Below are 16,162 nucleotides of genomic sequence, written 5' to 3' on the forward strand. Positions count from 1 at the left end.
CTGATATTCCGATGAGAAAATCTGCTATACCTGGTGGTCCCGGTGGTCCCGGTGGCCCTGTGACTCCTTCTAGACCCGGCAGTCCTGGAGCGCCTCTGTCCCCTTTCTCACCCGGCTCTCCTGCAAGCCCTAGAGTTAAAAGCCATGTATTAAAAATACAGGTTAGAATTTTATCAGTGATCTACATCCTGGTTAAAATGGATGATATCTTATTACAATAGAGCATAGGATATTTGTTAAGGGATTGGGCAGATGTAGAATTGTATCCTTTTACAAAGAGGGTTGAATGACAATATGTATAAAGCATTAGCCCAGGGACTGGCATGAGTTAGCTCTCAAAAGAAAACTAGCAATTATCATAATATTTATACTTTAGACAAACATTATATAAACTAGTGGCCTAAATATAGCTTCTTCTGGTTTGATTGTAGTCATGACAGAGGACTGTATTTTTGTCTGGACTATCCCATTCTCAACTCGCTTATTATAACTACAGTTTATTAAGTAGCAAATGACAGACCTCATTTTCTTTTATTTATCTAATTTAATTGGCAGGCCATCTCAGTCTCTTCTTGATAGAACACAGAGATGAGCAAAGCTGTGCTTTGAGCGCTTTTACCCAGATTAAAAAGTCACCGTACTAATTGAATCGCACCGTCAGTCAGTGGTAATGTTAGGATTCGAATCCAGTGCTGCCGTCTGGAAAGCTCACATACCTCCTACAATCCATCCTACTTTTGTAAAGCATGGCTTTGACCACATTATTTTCCTAACCAAAATATTATTCACTGTCTTTTCATACATATACCTAAGTATGCCGTGCAGACCCCTTTCCGAGAGGACCCCAGTTGTGCTTGTCTGTACCCTCACTATCTCATCCATTTGTCATGGATGTCTTTGGGTCAGAAACTGAGATTTTAAAAAATGAGTTGCGTTTAAATTAAAGAGGCCCAGATAGTACAATCTTTATGTCATTGTTCAATCTCTGCTTCTTGGTCATGCATTTGAAAAGCCAAAAAGAGGACATATAGGACAGTTTCCATGCATATTGAATTTGGGTGAGTAGAGAATTCTGTTAGAGCCACAGAAATAGCATGTGTTCCTCTGTACTCTGCAAAAGGAATTTTTATATTATAAATTCAGACCCATTGTGCATTCACGATGGAAGAGCCAAATTTTAGTTTACGGATGCACAGGGAAGCTATTCACACTCTTTTCAAAATGTTTCCAATACTTCCTAAATTATCTAGAATAGTCCAGTGAAGAGGTGTCTATGTAGACAATTTATGATGACTGGATATTTGTGGCAGTATTTTTTTCTTTATTCACATCTTGGCTTAGGACCAGTTCTGACATATATTTTTTTAAATTCATGTTACTTTCTGTTTCATTGCAAAAAAATGTAGTGCAATCTTCTGTTTGCCCCTAGAACTAAACTATCTCTTTGAACCGGATTAAATAGTGACTACCCAAAAGGCCTTTCCTTCCTCTCTGAGAAAAGAAAAACCAAGAATTTTCTATAAATTAATTTTTCTAATGATTTTTCATTTTCTTTTTAAGTTGGCAATTTAATTGGATTCAATCATGTTCCAGACTTTGGTCAGATGTCACTTCTGTGAAGTCCTTCCTAATGCTGGGAAAGGAAAGGATTCAGTCTTTCTAGCATGGTCCACAGCACCTTGTACAGAAATTTTTAAGCAAATGTTTACTTGGACTAAAAATCTTTATGTGCCAAGCATAAAAATATTTATTGAATATAATCTCACTTCTCAAAATTTACTATAAATTACTCAGAACTTAAATATGGTTTTGCAACTGCAAACTAATTTTTTAAAATTCTTCCCTGCTATGAAGGTTTGATTTACAAATATTCTTTTTACCCAGAAATTCTCTGGATTTTTCTAAAATTACTTGGGATTAAAATTGGTCAAGGAGGCCATAAGGCAAGACTTTTTAAAATTTTGATTTATATGGGCTATATTGATCATATAACAAGAACTGTCACAGAAAGCGCTCAAATAACTTGGAGTAATTTGATTGTTTCAATTTTAGCCTAACTTGAAATAATTTGATTGTATTTAAATTTGAGCCTAATAGCTACAGTTAACAACATTCTAAAGCATTAACTTTCCATTAGAACACACTTTCTTTTTAGTGATTATTCTCCAAAGGACTTGGAGTGTGAGAAGCACTTTCTGGAGGCAAGGAGAAACATTCATCCTGACAGCTGATGGGCTAGGGTGGCATTTGGGGTGGTTTCTATTTCAGCCAGGGAAGGTTTCTATGTGGGACTTCCTAAGGGTTTAGTTTCCACCCCACTTGGCTGATAGGGGTCTTGAGGCTTATGATTTAAAAACTGGCTAGTGAAAATTTAATAACAGCAGACCAAAATGTGAATTGGCTTAAACATAAATTGTATACATTAAAGAGGCAACATATATAAAATCGTGCAAAGCACATGAGCTCCAGTTTGCATTCAGACTTGGGCCACCAGCAGGTTGTGTGACCGGGAACAGGAGATTAAACACTGGCCCTTGCTGTCCTCCACTGCCAACCGGAGGGTTTACCTGGAGAATTCCTAGTCTCAGAATCAGCTCTGATGTTCTGGTTCTAAACGCAAGGCAGCCTGTACCTCTGGGGCCTGGCTCTCCTGTGTCCCCGGGTAAGTGGGATATTTGGGAACCTGTACCTCTGGGGCCTGGCTCTCCTTTGTCCCCGGGGAGGTGGGATATTTGGGAAGGCCTGGTTCTAAACGCAAGGCAGCCTGTACCTCTGGGGCCTGGCTCTCCTGTGTCCCCAGGGAGGTGGGATATTTGGGAACCTGTACCTCTGGGGCCTGGCTCTCCTGTGTCCCCGGGGAGGTGGGATATTTGGGAACCTGTACCTCTGGGGCCTGGCTCTCCTGTGTCCCCGGGGAGGTGGGATATTTGGGAACCTGTACCTCTGGGGCCTGGCTCTCCTGTGTCCCCGGGTAGGTGGGATATTTGGGAGCCTGTACCTCTGGGGCCTGGCTCTCCTGTGTCCCCGGGGAGGTGGGATATTCGGGAAGGCCCGGGAAGGCCTTTGGCTCCTCTCTCCCCCGTGGCTCCTGGGGCTCCTCTCTCACCCTTTGCTCCTGGAATTCCAGAGCTCCCTGCAAAACAGGAGAAATGAAGGCAATCCCTTAATTCTTTAAGTGGTTCACAAGGATTCAAAAGTTAACTGTGCTCACCATAAAACAAAATGAATAAGCCCAAAAGCTTAACAGTGCTGAGACCTTCATAAATATCATAGTTTCCCCAAACAGGCAGTTACAGGAAGGGAGCACATAAGCCTACAGAAAAAAACCCTATCCCATTCAAATGGGAAAAAAGAACACAGGAAACAGCAGATACACGGTTTCTTCAGAACCAAATACAATTTCTTCTGCTGTTCCTTCCCTCTGACAGCTGGGAAGCTCCGCCCTCACTTACCCTTCTGCCCCGGGGAGCCCGGCTTCCCAGGAGGCCCCGGAAGGCCAAGGTTGCCGGGGTAGCCCATCACCCCAACCATTCCTCTTTCACCTACGGAAACAAAGGAACCAAACCAGCACGTGTACAGAATGAGAAGAGCAAACACCATATAACACAACATAACATAACATAACGTAACGTAACATAAATTATACTTAGCAGGAGAGACTGCGAGTTGAAGGAATGGTGTCTGCAAATAGAGGAATAACCACATTTGCAGATGGGTCGGTAAACAATCTCTGTTTACTCTGTCAGTAAACAATCTCATGCATGTACATGGGGCCACATGTATGGAGAAGAATAGCATATGTTTAAGTTTCGGATCATTCCCTCCTCCTACTCTATGACCAATAGCTTTCTGTTAGAGTCCCTTATTTTACTTTCTTCATAGTGGTTGTCTAGAGTTGACCCTATAACTAACGCATTCGTTCTCGTCTCCCCCACTGTCGGAGGCGGAGTCTTGTCCACTGATGTGTCTGCACAGCCCGCAGCAGTGCCGGCACACGATAATCGCTCAGTCACACGAATGAAGCGTTAATTTGCAAGTTAAGCTGTTATTCTGGGCTCTTCTCTAGAGGACAGTTCAGTAAGGTCCTATGCCATGAGGAAAATATTGGAATATTCTTCCCAAACATAAATATTATAAAAATAGTGATGAAATAAAAAGGACTATAAGGGAATGCTATGATTATATGCCAGCAAATGAAATAACCTAGAGAAAAGGCACAAATCCCTAGGGATGAAAGCTGACTTACAAAGAAATAGAAAATCTGATCAGACACATAACAAATGAAGAGATTGGATTAGTAATTCAGAATAATTCCCACAAAGAAAAGCCCAGAACCAGATGATTTCACTGGTGAATTCTAACAAACATTGAAAAAAAATCTTTTCTTCACAAACTTTTAGAAAATACAAAAGGAAAAGAAACCCTTCTCGTCTTGTTCTATAAAACCAGCATCACCTTGATACCAAAACCAGGCAAAAATATAAGAAATGAAAAAAGACAGACTAGTTTCTCTTATAAATACAGATGCAAAATTTTTCAACGAAATAATAGCAACTGTATTGTAGTAAAAAGATTACACAGCAAAAAGAGTCACATCCTCAGTAATTGTGGAATGTGGTCACCCCACCACTATCTCCCTGCCCTCCAGCCCCTTACAAATAATTCAGAAGATAAAACCACCACTGACCGGAAGAGAAGCACAGAGACAAAAGCCTATGCCTATGTCCAGTATATACAGCCACCTTAAAAGGAAAAGGGGAAAGAAAACAGCAGAAGGAAAATACAAGCACAGATTCATGGCTTCTTCCTGTCAAGATGGCAGCGTACGTGAAAGCAATGCTCACATCCACCCACAACCACATCACAAAATGACAACTAAACAGCAGAACAGCCATCGTTCAGAAGCACCTGATAGCTACTGAGTGGAGGTCCTATAACTAGGGAATTAAAGAAGCCACACTGAGACTGGTAGGAGGGGCAGAGACACAGAACAGGCTGGTCCCACACCCATGTTGGTGGATTAATAAAACAGGAGGGATGTCTCACCTGTGGAAGTCCCCTCCCCCCTGCAAGGACCTTGTGCCTGGCCTCCTAGCCCAGGGTTCCGGTGCCAGGAAGAGAAGTCCCCACAACTTCTGGCTGTAAAATCCTGGGAGGATTGTGGCTCAGTGCGACATGGGCTGCTGGAGTCCCAGGCAGCTCCTCTTAAAGTGCCCGCACCCTGACTTCCTTGGACTCACTTGGTCTGAGCTCCAGCGCTGGGGTAGCGGTTTGAAAGGTGCCCGGCACACAGGGAGAACCACTGAATTGTCTGGCTTCAGAGTGTGGAGTGGAGGGCAGCGTTCTCCCAGACAGAAGTGCTGGCAGAGGCCATTTTCCCTTTGCTGAGCCCGCCCCTCACCTCCTGCCTCCCAAGCCTGCAGGCACCACAGCTGAGTCTCCAGCAGCCGGGATAACACTCCACCTGCAGGGGCGATTCCCTGAGCCCCACCCCAGCAAGCTGTAGGCCTACCCAAGCTGCTTCCTCTGGCTTCTGGCTCATGCTTTGTTCTCTCCTAAAATCTCACAAAGGTTCATAAACCTCAAATAAGCAGCATCTGGCCTCGTTGTGCCTAGTACTTCTTGCTAAGCGGCCCCAAGCCCAGCTTGTAAACAGATTAAATGCTTCCATCAGAAGACATCAGGTGACTGAATGGGTAAGAAAACAAGACCTTTACAAATGCTGTCTACAGGAGAAGCACTTCGGATCAAAAGACACAGACCGAAAAGAAAAGGATGGAAAAATATACTTCATGAAAATGGAAACAAAAAAGCTTGGGTAGCAATACTTTCACCAGACAAAACAGACTTGAAAACAAAGGCTACAACAGGACAGAGAGAAGGCCCCGCAAGTCCACTGCCAGGCATTTCTCTGAAGAAACCCAAAACATTAACATTAATTTGAAAAGATATAAATATCTCCATATATTCACTGCAGCATCATTTACAAGATATGAAAGCCACTTAAGTATCCATCAATAGATAAGTAGATTGAGAAGTGATACATTATGTAATGTAATATGACCCAGCCATAAAAAATAACAAAATCTTGCCATCTGCAACAACATAGATGGGCCTAAATCAATGAATTCCAACCTTTTTCATCTCATGGCACACATAAACTAATTACTAAAATTCTGGGGCACACCAAAATTTTTATTTTTTAACTGATTTAAGAACAACAACAACAAAAAAGGTATAGTTTTGGTTCATTTACAACAAATGGCTATTGCTATCTTTTATTATTTGACAATCTAAGAGAAAAAGAAGTCAGTACCCCTGACTAAACAGTCAGGTATTGCTTGTTTTAAAAATTCTTTGTGACACACCAGCTGAAAATTGCTGGCCTAAGGGTACTGTGCTGAGTGAAGTAAGTCAGAGAAAGACAAATGTCAAACGATTTCACTTGGATGTGGAATATAAAAGACAAAATAAGCAAAGCAGAAACAAACTCATTGATACAGAAAACATTTGGATGGTGGCCAGACGGGAGGGGGGTTAGGATAACGGATTAGAAAAGGTTGAAGGGATTAAGAAGTACAAATTCATAGTTAAGAAACAGTCACAAGGATATAAAGTACAGCATAGGGAATATAGTTAAAGATATTGTAATAACCATGTATGGTGTAATATGGGTATTAGATTTATCCGAGTGATCACTTCATAAGATATCTAACTATCTAATCAGAATGTTGTACACCTGAAACTAATATAATAGTAAATGTCAACTGTAACTGAAAGATAAAAATAAATAAATAATAGTACAAGAATACCTGGTGGCCCTAAAAATCCTGGACTTCCCGGATATCCTTTTTGACCAGGCGGTCCTATCTCACCTCGAGGACCCGGTGTTCCTGGTGGTCCCGGTTCTCCAGGAAATCCTGACCTATCCAAGCCCGGAATCCCTGGGTCTCCCTTTAGGCCTGTTGCGCCTCTTCTGCCTGTATATGAACGAAAGAAGGAGTGAAATAAAGGAAGGAGCACACGAGTGCTTTCCCACCGACTCCAGAACTATCTTACGGCTGTAAATATTTAGCCTTGTGATTTGGGGCTAAATAAAACACACACTTACTAGATGGATAGATTGGTTGGTGGGATTATGTCCCCGCTTATAAAACTGTCAAGACCCCTTCCGGCTTTAACATTCGCTGTTGCAATGACTCATGCAGGAGTAACACTGCAGAGGTGTGTTTACCATCTACAAGTCTAGATCTATTTTCTAGTTCTACAGGCATCTGCCGAGACTGCTCTGAATGGTGTGCTTCAGCCTTGAACTTGCAGGATCCATTCAGTACCACTCACACTGAGTGAGCCTCCAGATGTTTCTGCAAACAAGGGCACACTGCAACAATTACTGTCTTGGCCAACGATGTGTGTTTGCAAACACACAGCAGTCGGGTAGACACTAGATGAATTCTAAAGGTTTTTCCCAGAAATAGTTCGCAGACCTGGTTGAGAGGAGCCAAAAAGATGGAGTAAGTTCCCTATTATCTGGACCATCGAGAGTCTGCATAGTTTAGATTTAGTTATTTATTTATTATTTTAAAAAAGATTTTATTTATTCATTTTAAAAAGAAGAGAGAGAGAGAAGGGGAGGGAGGAGCAGGAAGCATCAACTCCCATATGAGCCTTGACCAGGCAAGCCCAGGGTTTCAAACCAGCGACCTCAGTGTTCCAGGTCAACGCTTTATCCACTGCGCCACCACGGGTCAGGCTAGATTTATTTTTATACCTTTTTTTAAAGGGTTGCTTTAAAGCAATCAACGTTAGATTTAATTAACAACTTAAACAGCAATCTCTGCATACCTTTACTATTTTAATAATAAGAGTAAATTTACCACTTTAATATGCTTGCAAAGACAAAGCCTTTTCTGAGAGTTTATATGTACAGAAATACATTTGTAAGTATATATTTATATACATATTTAGTATTCATATTTTCTTGCCTACAAGACACAAACCAGCTCACTATATTAACTTCACGTTTCTCCCTGCACAGGTGCTGGTACTCGCTGCAGCAAAACCATGACCACGAGGTTTATATGTCCCATCATTTCCCTCTGGGCAGTGGTCAGGACTCATTGCCGGGTAGCTCCAATGTCACACAGCAAAGCGCAGAGCAGCAGTCCCGTGCCACTTGCCCATATAGTGACAGGGTTTGAGACCCTCCCCTTACCTTGTTGCCCCTTTAATCCATTTAAGCCTGGAAGTCCTTGGGCTCCCTGAGAACCCTTCGTGCAGCGTCCTGGGGGTCCTCTTTCTCCAGGTCGTCCAGGTTGTCCCGGATCCCCTGAAAACAAGAGCCCCAGAATCTATTCAGGGGCCAAAACCCAATGCCCTAGGACTGCTATCACAAGCATTCTCCTGTAACTCCACTCTCCACCCACCCCCCTTGTAAACTGGACCTATATTTAATACCATCGATATGTCTTATATAGAGAATGTTCATTAAGAAGGAAAGAAGAAAGAAGGAAGGAACAAAGGGAGAGAAACAGTGTTGAATGGGAGAATAATTAGGCCCCACAGGTTCTATTTGTTGATCTAGAACGTTTTTGGAGAATTTTATACCCCTAGGGCACCTCCGCATTCAAGTGGCTGCATGTTAGCTGAGCCCACAGTGGAGAAAGGTAACCGCACTTGCTATTGTACCTCGTGGTCCATCAAGCCCTCCGGTTCCTGGGATTCCAGGGAGACCTGGAAATCCAGGGAGTCCAAATTCTCCATTTCCTCCAGAATTGCCTCTTTCTCCGGGAAAACCCGGTGCTCCTGGTTCCCCAGGCATGGCTAGTCCTGGTTCTCCCTATAGCACAGAAATGATGTTAGTTTTACTCCATAATGCTTCTAAACCCTTCTCGACGACTGGCTGGTCTTTGGGGCTATTTACTGGAAAAACAGTATCTTCCTTGTGGAAGTCCTAAGTCCCTTTTTCCACAGTCACCATGAACTCTCCTTCTTCGACTCTAGTTGCTGACTTTCCTATAAAAGTCTGCTTAATCATTCTTTATAGCCTCTACTTTTTCAGAATACTGTGGGATTTTTTGCAAACAGTCTAGATGTCTCTGCTTTTGAGTTTTTTTCATAGCTACCCATGTTTCTTTTCAGTTCTCCCATTTTAAATATTACAAATGTTTCTGACGATTGAGGAAAAACTAGAAAAGCAACCCCGTCTTCTACTTGTTCTATTTTCCTTTCTAAAAATGGAGGGATGGTTTAAGAAACTTTAAGAAATTCATCATCTTTACCATCTACAAGTCTATCGACAATTTCTACAGACAGAGCATCCTGACTGGGAGGCACATCCTAGCTGGCCAACCATAATTTCTCCTCCTCTTTCCCATTTCAGTCTGAATTTTAATTCTCAGAAGACCTTGCTTCCTGGGCGGCCTGGCGTGCCAGGTAACCCTGGCCTTCCCATTTCTCCAGGATAACCTGGTGCCCCTTTTGCTCCTGGAAATCCTCGGTCTCCTACAGGAAAAAAAAAAAGTTGCATGATTAGTCTTATTAAAAGTTTCTGCGCAGTATCTCTCTTATTTTATCTAATGTTTCTAGGAGGTCAATAGCTATAGATGTCTTTTAGGAAAGTTTAGATGATGAGAAAGCCAACAGCTAAATGAGTCATTAAACAAATTGAATTCCAAATCATATTACATTGGTTCCCAATTTTTAAAATTACCTTCTCTGTTTTGGTTGGTTAGCACCACTATAATTTTGGTTCAATATTTTTTTAAACCACTAATTGTGGTTGAGCATTTGCCTGACTTGTTAAAAAAAAGTATATTTTACATTCAATGTACAACCAAATACATATTTACGTGTGTGTGTATATAGATATCTATGCAAGCATGATTTAGATCAAGATATAAAGCACTTCCAATACCTAGCTAGCCTATCCCACTCTAAACTGCTCTAGAGGTTGTTGTTTTTTTTTGTGTGGCAGAGACAAAGAGAGTCAGAGAGAGGGACAGATAAGGACAGACAGACAGGAAGGGAGAGAGATGAGAAGCATCAATTCTTCGTTGTGGCTCCTTCATTGTTCATTGATTGATTTCTCATATGTGCCTTGATGGGGGGGGGGGCTATGGCAGACCGAATGACCCCTTGCTTGAGCCAGCGACCTTGGGCTCAAGCTGGTGAGCCTTGCTCAAACCAGATGAGCCCGTGCTCAAGCTGGTTACCTCAGGGTCTCGAACCTGGGTCCTCCGCATCCCAGTCCAATGCTCTGTCCACTGCGCCATCGCCTGGTCAGGCAGAGAATTACTTTCTAATCCCTACTGCAGCCACCGAATATAATGAGTTAACGTCTCTCTTATGCATTTATGAAGGGAGAATTGAGGAAAAAGTCACATGCATCATTTTTTCTGTCCTGTGCTACAGAAGAGGAAACGCTGGTGGAGCAGAGCTGCCTTTAGAGGTTCCTTTGTGCCCTTAATTTGACCAGTTTTAAGTAACAGTTAGTTCATGGGATTCATTAGGTTCAACTGGGAAATTCTGACTTCCACTTCCAGGAGTTCTTAAGCTAGTCCCGGTGCCCACAGTTTAGAGTCTCCTTCCAGAAGGTGACTGCATAGGGGGTACAGCTAGGATGTAATTTTCTTCCTGGTGAGCCTAAGAAGGACTAAGCAAAAACATGGGCCAGGCTGGCTTACTTCAGAACTCACTGGGAAGAAATTCAAGAAATTATAGTCAAAGCCATTCTTGGGACCACATGAAAAATCTGATAATGTTCTTCATTTCAAATGCTCATCAATTGAGATGAATATTCCCATTTTAGGGCAGAACTGATATATGATAAACACTGATGATATATTAATTTATGAAATGAAGCTCCAAAAATAAATTCTATTTCAACAAACACTTTAAATCATATTGAAACAAACATAATATTATTATAAAATCTGAGGTTCTATGTGACAATCCAGTGACTGAGATAAGTCCTATGTCATCCTGGATGGGACTTTGATGTCCTTGTCTGTGAGGAGCCTCAGGTTACTGTTCAAGGTCTCCACACCTGGACTTCTTTGGAGTATTTCTCCTTTGATGGGAAACAGCATTTTTTTTTTCCTAAAGGACAATAACTTCTGACTTGTTTTGGAGTGTATTGGGAAATCAGCTATGTGTGATTAATATTATAGAATATCATAAATTATAAAAATTAGTACCATAACGACATATAAAGTGAAGGACTGTATGAATGTAGAGAGTGTAGGCATCTATTAAGAAGTAAAGGAAGATCCCTCCTACTCCCCTATACATGTAGGAGACGACCCTGCACCAACACAAACGGCAGTTAACTGCAGGGCAGGGGTTACTTGGAGACAAGGGATCTTGGAGTATGTCAGCCATAAAAAGACATTGGCCTGGGTTACTTGAATGCAAGTACGTAGGATTCTTGGAGGAATGCCTCCAAGAACCAGATGTCCTTTAGACTGATAAGCTCTGGGACTCTGACTCTTCTCGTGTCCTTGTTCATGAAAGAAATAGTCGTGCAGGGTTGGGGATGAAACGGATGGGAAGAAAGGCTGGTGTAGCTTTCTAGTTTTATCTGCTGAGCTGTGGCTTTTGGAACTCAGTAAATATGCAGAGGCTGATTCCACCTAAGAGTTTCTCGGGGTTGACTCTGCCTAAGAGTTTCAGCCCTCTGCCCATTTCCTTGCATCTGGTGTGTCTTCTGCCTCGCGAGTCTGAACCATGAATAAATTCGTAACATATAAAGAATAATCACTTTGGTGCATTTCCTGCCAGTTTTTTTTATATGCATTTAAAAAAATATGATTGAGACAAGACTGCATACATCAGGGTGAATTCTGCCGTCTTACCTAATATTGTTGTAAGAGTTTTTCCCCCCATTTAAGACAGATGGAAAACATCATTTTAAAAGATATTATGAATATTTTCTTATGTTATTTATTATATATTTATAGCCTCTAAATATCTACAATGAACATTATGTTTGAAAGAAATTTTTAACTTACCTTTCGGTCCCCAAGGTCCAGGGAATCCAATTCCTGGGACTCCTGGATCACCATCAGGCCCAGGAATACCTGGTTCACCACATTTCCCTTTGAGTCCAGGGAAACCTTAACAACACGTGTACAAGCACATCAGCAACTTCCCTTTGTCCTGCCTTAAAACGAAATGTCTAAGTTTCTGTGTCATCCTAGATGTTTTTGGAAATTAAGAAATAATTTTACTGTGACCCTATTTCTTCCCCACTCCTATCTAAGGACTAATCAGAAGAAACTGCAAATAAATTTGAAAATATAATTATACTCCTACAAAGAAATATTCTGGGTATCTTGGGCTATATAAGTCTCCCTCCACGCATGCAAAATTAAGTTTTCGATCATATTGGCGAAGAAGGTAGGTTTTCCAATGAAGAGGCTGTGGACGCTATGGAAACCCGTGGCAGGCATTCCTGCCTCCTCCACCCAAATCCATGAAGACTGTGCTGTTTGTGAATTCCTCTTAAGTATCTACATGAATTCTCTTTGGGGAGCACCGATGGGAATAATTTGGATAAGTTCAAAGGACAACAGCAAGTCCCCTGCCCTATTAGCTTGTTATCTGACAAAACTGACCTGGGCTCTCTTTGGGAGCCAATGAATATATCTTTTCCTTAAAATGGGGTCAGTGTCCTTCCAGGAAAGTCAAAGTGCCATCTGATGCCATGGACTAGGGGGATACTCACCAGGTGGACCTTGGGGGCCAGCACGACCTGGGAGCCCTGGAGGTCCTGGGGGCCCTGGTACTGGTGTTGAAACACTGGATTCTCCCATAGGACCTTAAGAACATTTATGATCATAAGATTAGTGTGCATACTGCATCTTGGTCCAGGCAATAAAGGGTTTACAGACATATTCCAAGGACTACGAAGAATACTCTCTGCTTACACAGGCTCCCAAACTGGCTTAAAGATGACCATCCCATAGAAAATTTCTCATTCAATTGACAAATATTTATATGCATCTATTAGTGGCTAAGCCTTGTTTAATTAACAGCCCAACATGCTATTCTATTAGAAGAGAGAATTAAAAAAAAAAAAGAAGAGAGAATAGTCTAAAAAAAAAAAAGCTAATACCAATTATACTTAAATACTGGTGAATACTGGTAAGATAGTTATTTATTGGGTAAGTAGTGTTCACAAGAAGGGAGTATAATACATTGCCCAAACCGTGAAGTGGTGCTGATCGGGGCTTGAGTCTTGGTCCTGCTCTTTGTAAGATCTGTGAGTCTGGGCATATTTCTTAACCTCTCTGATAAGCTCCTCATGTGTCATTGTGGAAATAATGTCTCCTCAGCTAAAGGTCTGAGGTAATATTCTGACCTCAGAGATCCAATGTTAACAACATGTTAGCAACTAGTATTGTCCACATATTTATATCTTTATAGAAAAAAATAGGTAGCGTGATGGGAAAATCCGATGATAATATATTTGAGGACACTGGAGTCCTTCACTAAAGATTTACAGTTAGAAAGAACAGAGGAGGGGTTGTAGATGGGTTTCAAAAGGATGAAGTCAACTTTTTCTGTCAAGGGCCAGAAAGTAAATAATTTCGGTTTTGTGGTCCGGATGGTCTCGGTCACTACCCCTCCATCACAGCGTGAGCACAGCCGGAAAGAACACGGTACGGAATGAGCGTGGCCCTGCGCCGACTGCGGTGTGTCTATGGACACTGCAACTTGAATTTCATAGACTTTTCATGTGTCAAAAAATATTATTCAAGTGTGTTTTTCTCCCAATCATCTAAACAAATATAAAGACCTTAGCTATTAGGCATTACATACACGAGCAGTGGGTTGCCAAAGCTTGCCCATCCTTGGATTATAAATGGCAGCCTCAGAAGTGAGGCATAGAAAGAATACACTGCGCGTATAATCACAAAGTAAGCTTTACATACATGTGTGGGCAGAAACACATATGTTTAATGTATATCTGATGCTACTAAGGGGATGTGCACTCCACTATTTTTTTTAAACCAGTGAGAGATGCTACAAAAAGATTTGGAGACGACTGTTTACTGGGTCTCACCTTTTAAAGTGACTTTAGAAGTAAAAATAGACATGGTGGCATTATTTATTTAAAACTGTCAGCCACATGCCATTCTCTCCTTCCGCCATAGATAAATATGGAAGGGTAGATCCCTCCTGAAGCCAGCGACTGTGTTCAGTCCACGTGGATTACAAAGTTACTAGGGCTTTAGAACTATTATTAGACAAATTTTCTTCATTTTTCATCTTAGATATTTTGGAGTTTTGTTTATAAGCCACTTAAAGGGTTATGAATCAGAAAGAGAACATATTTGCAATAGCATTAGTGGATCCTTGGGATCTAGAGAAGTCACCTCAAGATCAATTTCACAGGTTTTTACATCCCTTTTATTTACCACAACTGACGTCCTCTCATCCCTGAGGGTCTATTCATTCCATATGGGCGCGTCATTAATGGATATAAACTATCCTAGAAAACTTTAGCTGAATTTCTCAGTAAGAGGAAATAATAGGTTTTTCTCTAACATGTCCTATATGTTCTTTCCCAAAGTCTGCGTGTTATCACAGTCCACTTATGAGAAACAAGCCTCTATACATCTGCGGGTCTAAAGGAGCCTCACCCGTTCCGGATCCACCAACCCACCCCAGGAAGTCAGGACTGGGAAGAAAACTAACCAACCGGCTTCTCCAGGTGGCCCAGGGGCTCCAGGAGCTCCTTGGGTGCCCTTTGGCCCAGGCTCTCCCTGCGGTCCGTAGCCTGGTGGTCCCGCTGGTCCTGCAGGTCCTGGGGGCCCAGGGGTGCCAGGAACCCCTGGAAGACCCTGGTCCCCCTTCTCGCCACTGAGGGCCTGTGACAACAGGAAGATGTTTGGATAGTGCTTCATGCAAGTATTCTCTTGCGTAGGTTAATATTACACGAAGAGAATACCACTCAGGCAGCCGCGGGGAAGGTCTTGAGTTAAAAAGCAGTTGGCATTTGAAGAGAATTACTACTAAGATAGGGTGTTGTGTGGTTTCTCCAGTTTTGTGCCCTTTGGAATCCAGCCGCATATCATTAACTTGGAGCTCTTGAATCACACTTGAGATGTCTTACAATGGGTTGCCACCCATGTAATCACAGCCCCTCCAACCCCACTCAAATCAGCCGACAGGGTGGAAATGACATTCATGTTCATGGTACATCTCCAAAATCAAGCCAGCACAGCAAACTTTTATTCTAGTTTTCACCAGGCATTTCCATTACAAAGGCAACACTCCATTTGTATTAGTTGTTTTTTTTTTTAATAAAATGTCTTTAAAAATATTCTGTAGGTTGTGACATTAAGAATAAAGCATGTATTTTAAAGAAGTTGAATTCAACTAAATGATCTTAGTTTTTCTTCCTCCCCAACACGGTCACAGACAGTCCACGTGACTGAATTTATTTTGGTTTGGATACCAACGAGCGGGTAAGTGGCCCTTGTCCCTCTTTTAAAATGACAGGACATAAGATGCAACAGATCAGCTCTTTGATTTGTCTCTCACTTTCTGGAACATCTTTACCAGAAATAATAAAGAAATTAGGGGGATGCAAATGGCAAACGGGAGCATCATATGAACGCTCTTCGTACTAGACCAAAGCATTCTAGACTCTGTCTCTACGAGCATGAGTAGCACTTGGACCCTGTTAACTGGCTAACACTGATTAACCCGGGAGAAACTGAGACGTCACAGAACAGGCTGGCCGGGCCACATGCCCTGCAGACTTCCTAGAGAAACCAAGCCTGGGGGTAGTCTCTCAAGTGCACCCTGTAAGAGATTCTGTCCAATGAGAAGAGATCACATTTGCATAAACTTAAATATCGTCAGTGACAAAACATTGGATCTCTTTATTTGACTACCCTACCTCTATTCTGTCCTTTCCCACATTTATTTTTACTTACAAGAATGGACATTGTCCCTAAAACACTGACCAAAGCTTTCCATTATTAATCCTTTCCCGAATTTCTCACAAACTCATTTGATACAAACAGGGAATTGTCACTCGTGCCTGTGTCATGGTCATTATCAATGTAGACTTTTATTTGTCCTAAAAAAAAAATCTGTGAAGTGCTTACCTAGTTTGTCAAAGTACTATAACTATCTGCTCTGGTTT

The 16,162-nt window shown here is 41.8% G+C and overlaps 1 protein-coding gene across 1 annotated transcript in view; it reads right to left on the reverse strand.

The window, feature by feature from the left end:
* COL4A3 (collagen type IV alpha 3 chain) overlaps nucleotides 1-16,162 on the reverse strand; it is a 133,982-nt gene that overhangs the window by 26,765 nt on the left and 91,055 nt on the right. The window contains exons 26-35 of the mRNA XM_066232826.1: nucleotides 14,708-14,876; nucleotides 12,728-12,820; nucleotides 12,012-12,116; nucleotides 9,407-9,504; nucleotides 8,689-8,839; nucleotides 8,216-8,329; nucleotides 6,813-6,980; nucleotides 3,453-3,542; nucleotides 2,999-3,133; nucleotides 31-129 (exon numbers count right to left, since the gene is read on the reverse strand). Coding sequence (XP_066088923.1) covers nucleotides 31-129; nucleotides 2,999-3,133; nucleotides 3,453-3,542; nucleotides 6,813-6,980; nucleotides 8,216-8,329; nucleotides 8,689-8,839; nucleotides 9,407-9,504; nucleotides 12,012-12,116; nucleotides 12,728-12,820; nucleotides 14,708-14,876 — 1,222 coding nt within the window. The remainder of the gene's footprint in view (nucleotides 1-30; nucleotides 130-2,998; nucleotides 3,134-3,452; nucleotides 3,543-6,812; nucleotides 6,981-8,215; nucleotides 8,330-8,688; nucleotides 8,840-9,406; nucleotides 9,505-12,011; nucleotides 12,117-12,727; nucleotides 12,821-14,707; nucleotides 14,877-16,162) is intronic.

The sequence above is a fragment of the Saccopteryx bilineata genome, chromosome 5 (assembly GCF_036850765.1).
Source record: "Saccopteryx bilineata isolate mSacBil1 chromosome 5, mSacBil1_pri_phased_curated, whole genome shotgun sequence".
Classification (NCBI taxonomy): domain Eukaryota; kingdom Metazoa; phylum Chordata; class Mammalia; order Chiroptera; family Emballonuridae; genus Saccopteryx; species Saccopteryx bilineata.